Genomic DNA, 6,000 nt, shown 5'->3' on the forward strand with positions numbered 1-6,000 from the left:
CGGCCAACCCCACTGGGTTTAAGTGTCGGTGTTATATCAATATATTTTCCTTTTTTACTTTTGTAGCAAGAGTCAAGATTCTTGTCCGTGCAGTTCCTTTTATTTTTTCTTGGTCCCACTTCTTTGCCTGTGGGGGTGTGTGTTTGCTTGTCTGAGTTGTTTGGTGATTAAAATTAGCTGGATCTTCCTGGATTGAACCTAAGAATATTAGGCTTAGATAAAAAACATTTTGGGGCCTGGATGTGCCTCCTTTTGCCATTCAATCAAGAAATTATTTCATCCCCCAAATATAGAGTAATTCTTAGATATTCTCGAAATACGGTGAATGAATTTTTAGGTATTCTCGAAATACGGTGAATGAGACTTCTTTCTCTTATGTTCATTAAATTCATGGTGAAATCCATTATAAAGGTGAGAGAAATGAGCAAAATTTTACCATGCTATGAACCATTTAGAAAGGATAAATAATTGGCAAGCCACCAATATTTTTCCATATAGTAATCAGACCAAAAAAGGGTGGGGAGAGATCAATCGTATCAAGGGTATCCTGCAAGTAAAAATAAAATTTCTCATAGTCTTAATCATTAAATCAGCCTTTTGTTTCCCTTCCAATTTTTCACTTCACAGCAAGGGATTTCCATTGATAAATCTTCCTGAACTAGAATGAGCTACGAGTATGACCCAAAAAAGCATGAATAAAAAGGAAAAAAAAAATTAAAATACTCATAAACCTGTACACACCACCTGTGGCGGGGGTGTCCTGTTACATTTGTCACTTTCATAAACAAAATAATCTTCTTCCCAACATCTAAATCTAGGTATTAAAAAGAAACGGAATATGAACCATGCCGCAATCACTAGTTTATGTTTCCATCCCTTGATCTCAACAAGGGCAGGCCTAAGAATTTATAAGTTTCAAAGAATACAAGATTCAACATGCAACCAATATCTCTCAGATTCTGTGATTGGCTTAATCAAATTGTTTATGCCCAATGGTTCCTTCTGCCATTTGATCTCAAATCTGGATTGTCATTCCTATCCATTTCAGAATTCTCTCTCTGAGAATCTTGCTCTGCATTGCCTGCCTGACTCCTCCTTCGTCTTCGATCCTGAAAATTCCAAGGACATCACACATGAAGGGTCAATTTGTGTATACATATATACACAAAGGAAGAAATTGAGCTTTAAATTTTAGACTAAAGTACACTCTTTTGCCCCTTAAAGTTTGAGGCCATTTTAATTTTGGCCCTTTTACATTTTAAAATTTTCACTTTGTCACTTAATGTTTTCGTTTTTATATTGGCCTTGCGGTCCTTTTTCATTAGAATCTTGACCGTTAAGTGCCTTTCATGTTTAAATATTTCATGAAACACTAGCTTTGAAATGCTGTAGAATGCAAGAATTTCATTTTAGTAGGCAGAAAAATATAATATAGACAGAATACTATAGAAAATGGATAATAGTGCTGAATGAAAGTGGAATTAAACATGGTGGCCCAAAATTTAAAAAATAAAAATAAAAATAAAAAAGTAAAGAGCCAATATAAAAACAACCCCAAACTTTTAGGACCAAAAGAGTGCTTTAGTCTAAATTTTAATAGTTAATCGTTTTGGCATTCAAAATGAAATCTATTTTGTAAGGAAATATGGATTTCTAAACGTTCAGGTGTTGATTAACCTACACCCGAAGTGAAAAAGAGCCACAAGTCTCATATGTTTCTAACATGTAAAATTTTGGTTGTAAGCATGCACTGCACCAAGATGTGTATATCTGGTTCTAAGAAGATTTTAGAAGCTATTGGCCAAAAAAAGAAAGGATTTTAGAAGCAACCTCTCTAGGTATAGGATATTCCTCAGATTCAAGCATGCGAACAACTTGACTCATCTTCGGTCTTTTGTCACCATCTGGATCAACACATCTCAAAGCAGTCAAAAGGGCTCGCTTAAGGGCACTTGTTGATGGTCTAGCCTCAATGTTTGGATCTACCACCTCTTCCGAGCGCCTGCTTCCAACCATCAACTTCAGCCAGTCAACTAGATTTACCTGCAAGAACCACCCATGGGATCACACCAAGACAAGTGTGAGTTTGTGACTGTATAGTGCCATGTCATGCATTTTGAGATAAATTGTGGAAGGAAAACTGCATGATATAACAAATTAAGCTGCTAAAAACTCCAAAGTAACTTTGGTGTGCATGTATCCATTTTATTGAAATTGCAATTTATATTTAACTAACTCACGACATGCAACCTAACATGAAGTATAAGAGGGGAAAGTGAAATCCTATAAAACACCTTCAGTAGCTGCTAAGCAACAAATACAGTGAAATAACAATACTCATGCGGAATTTCAAATAACTGTTGCAGCAGAAAGAAATATGATTGCATACCTCATGCTGGGGCCGGCCATAATCCACGGGGTCTCTTCCCGTTATTGCTTCCAGAAGCACCACCCCAAAACTATAGACATCACTCTTCTCATTTAGGAGGCCAGAATTAGCATATTCTGGAGCAACATAACTGACACACAATCAAAGCAGGGGAAGAAAAAGGATAGTTAAATACCAATCAGTTAAAGTAATATTTTCTCGTACATATACTAAACCTAGGAAACAAAAGCAATGAAAAAGAGGAGCAAATAAATCGGTGCCTATTGACAATGCAAGAAACTGTTTATCAGAAAGGGGGAACATACTCACCCAAAGGTACCCATAATTCTAGTTGTAATATAACTTGTCCCAGCGCACAGCAATTTGGCCAGACCAAAATCAGATATCTTAGCATTGAAGTCATCATCAATCAATATATTGCTTGATTTGATATCTCGATGGACTACTTTAGGCTCAATAGCCTCATGTAAATAAGCCAGCCTGCAACATGTAATCATTCATGAGTCTAAAGGCAACAAACTCAAGAGAAGGCTAAATAATCAAATTAAGGTATGGATGGACTTACGCCTTAGCAGTGCCAAGGAGAATTTTCATCCGAGCTTCCCAAGTAAGAAATCCATGTTGACGCATAGCTCCATGAAGCCACTGCTCTAAATTGCCATTGTTGACATACTCATATACCAACAATCTGACAAGGGAATATATTCAATTGCAAAGATGCATGCAAAAATTAGTCAACTCATTCAGTTACAAAGATTACAGTTTCTTTTGTTTTCTAGTAAAAAATATTCTAGTGAATTCTTGACACAAATTTTTTTTTTTTATATGAAGAGCATTAATCAATACTCAACAGATTAGTGAAACACTGAGGGATAAGACAAATTACTTTTGACAGTTCATTTGTATAAATATATTTCAAAACAGTCATGAAATTAAAATATAATTTACTAGTGCCAAAAATACAAAGATGGAATATAAATGGATATGATACCTTTCGGTTCCTTCAACACAATACCCCAAAAGACGAACTAGGTTCTTATGCCGAACATGACCAATAGCCTCAACTTCCACTCTAAATTCCTTCTCAGCTTGTCCTCTATAAGATAATTTACACAATTATAGAAAGAAAATATAACCTACAGAAAGTCCACCAAGGAAAAAAAATGTAAGCAAAACAAGCATTGAAATAACTTACAGATTGTTGAAGAGCTTCTTAACAGCCACAGGAGATCCATTAATCAACTGACCTCGAAAGACAGTTCCATACCCACCCTCACCGATAATATTTTCCTTTGAAAACCGGTTTGTTGCACGATCTAGGTCCCTTAGTGTAAACCAGTGACCCCAACCAAGGTGAGAGAACTCAGGCAGACCAGACAAAGGTGAAGGAGCAGTTATGGGGCGTGAAGAAGGCCTGTGCACAGAAAGTGTTCCCGCACCTCCCTCTTCTCCCGACTGAGAACCAGCACCTTCTTGCTCAACATTATTAAATGAACCTGACTGACTCCCATTATCTCCATTCTTTGAATGGATCAAAACCTTCTCCAACTCTTTGTCAGGGAACTTATCACTGAGGGTAAGAAAAGCACCATCTTGGGGAAAATAATGGTTTGCTGAAGCTTGATCAACCTTAATCTCTTTGATTTCCTCTGAAACAGCTGGAATTTGGCTAAGGGGAAGCATGTCATTACCCCTTTTAGATTTCTTTCGGGAAGTCAGACAAAATGATAGCAACACAAGGATTACTACAATAAACAACCCGACGATAATCCCCATTAACACCCACACTTTCAAACCAAAAACAAATGTCTTTTTGGACAGTCCTGTGTTAAGATCAGTTGCCATTTTTTTCTGATACCAAGTTGCCTGCAAATTACACAGTAAAAACATAAGAAAAATGCAATTCCATATATCCAAAAACTTTACTTTTGCATTATGTCACCAAAGACCAAATCTTCCACCCAATTTTCACCATTCAAGATTCCCATCACAAACAACACAAGCCTATCTCCTACTCAACACAAATGCCTATAACTAATCCAGATTTCAACCAAAGAAAGAAAAAAACAAAATCAGACAGATAAAGATGTTGCTTTCAGAAAAACCAACACATTCAACAAGCACATTCATATATCATTTCATACAAACCAATAACCAAACAACCCCATCATCCACACACAAAAATAAATAAATAAGAAGAAAAAAGAACCATACAACCCACAAAGACAAAATTTCACCGTTTGGGGCCTAAGAAACCCAAAATCTTCCCTAAACCTATCCTAAAACAACCACACCGACAACAAGCCTATAGTTTTAAAAGTTATGAATTCTGGAAAACACTTATACAATTACAAAGTTCCATTATCTTTTAAAGAATTTCCCAGTTCTCTCAGCAACCAAATAGAGAATAAATGAATATATAAACACTCAAAAATAACAAAAAATAACAACAAAAACACACGCACACACACAAAGGCTCTATGCACAGAAAAGTTTCTCAATGCTTACCTGTTCACAGAACCACTTCTGAAATCACTTGCTCCACAAGGCCCTCCTCAAAAAAAAAAAAAAAGAACAAAACTCAAACCCCAGATCTCTTTTTAAAAGAACCTCAAAATCTCATTCCCAGGCTCCCAAATCCATTTAAATCAACCCCATTGTCCAAAATCTCCAAATATGCAAGGATTCAGTTTTAGCTTTCCTTTCCGGGTTTTACTCAAACGGTCAAATGCTGTCACTATACAATCCCAAAGCTCCAAAAAATGGTAGTTTCAGCTTCTCTCAAGCCACACTTGCCTGTTTTGGAACAACCCAAAACAAAACAACACAAAACAAATGTGATAGCAAAAGCAAAAGAGGCAAAAGACTCGTTTTTTTGTGCAGTTTAAGGGAATTTGAGAGCACAGGAGTAGAGAGAGGCACATGGAATTCTGAGAAGAGAGAGAGAGAGAGAGAGAGAGAAATGGTGGTGGGGTTTAATAAAGAGAGAAGCAATGGAGTTATCAGTGTTTGGTGATGACTGATATTGATATATATGAGAAGCAGAGGTAGAGGTATGGCTTCACATTACATACAGTGAAAGGGAAGCATCAGAATTGGAAAGCTTTCTATTTCCTTGCTGTTTCTTCAAATTTCTTTCTTTTCCTTATTTTTCTCTAATTTGTGTCCTGAAGAGTGTGAAGACTGAGGTTGACACATCATCAAAACAAAAACTAAAGAATGACTAAAAGAAGTCATCTTTTCTTTAAAAAAAAAAAAAAAATTGTTTCAGAGTAAATAAAAAATTGTTTCTGGTAAAAATAAATATATTTCGTATATTTATATCTTTTTGTTGTAAAATACAAAAAAAAAAAAAAAAAAAAAAAAAGAGAGAGAATTGTACCACTACGTACTACTAACAAGACTTTTCGAAAATGTTCAATGTGTTCTCGAAGCACAAATAAAAGTATTAACATGAAGGGTTGTTTAGCATGGTTGTTTAAACAACAATTTTCAATATTTAAATAGTAATAACACTTATAACATGTATTTTTATAATATTCAAATATGTATTTTCATAATACTGAAAACTAAACAACATTGGGGTTGTTTGGTAACATTGATCTAGTAAT

At 35.5% G+C, this 6,000-nt stretch overlaps 1 protein-coding gene across 1 annotated transcript; it reads right to left on the bottom strand.

The window, feature by feature from the left end:
* Window positions 1-531: 531 nt before the first annotated feature.
* On the bottom strand, window positions 532-5,562 carry LOC115950988 (probable receptor-like protein kinase At5g18500). The gene is made up of 8 exons (XM_031068281.1): window positions 4,898-5,562; window positions 3,585-4,255; window positions 3,381-3,485; window positions 2,955-3,077; window positions 2,699-2,869; window positions 2,390-2,519; window positions 1,831-2,043; window positions 532-1,109 (listed from the first exon to the last, which is right to left on the bottom strand). Exons 2-8 carry the CDS (start codon window positions 4,232-4,234, stop codon window positions 984-986), a joined length of 1,518 nt encoding a protein of 505 aa, XP_030924141.1. The 5' UTR covers window positions 4,235-4,255; window positions 4,898-5,562; the 3' UTR covers window positions 532-983.
* Window positions 5,563-6,000: the final 438 nt, after the last annotated feature.

Source organism: Quercus lobata, chromosome 6 (assembly GCF_001633185.2).
Source record: "Quercus lobata isolate SW786 chromosome 6, ValleyOak3.0 Primary Assembly, whole genome shotgun sequence".
NCBI lineage: Eukaryota > Viridiplantae > Streptophyta > Magnoliopsida > Fagales > Fagaceae > Quercus > Quercus lobata.

Excerpts from the sequence above, each read along its gene's own strand:
- LOC115950988 (XM_031068281.1), bottom strand. The coding sequence starts at position 4,234 with ATGGCAACTGATCTTAACACAGGACTGTCCAAAAAGACATTTGTTTTT. Across the intron at positions 3,078-3,380 it reads TGTGTTGAAGGAACCGAAAG|ATTGTTGGTATATGAGTATG; the intron begins GTATCATATCCA and ends TTCCCTTGTCAG. Across the intron at positions 2,044-2,389 it reads ATGGCCGGCCCCAGCATGAG|GTAAATCTAGTTGACTGGCT; the intron begins GTATGCAATCAT and ends TGGTTCTTGCAG.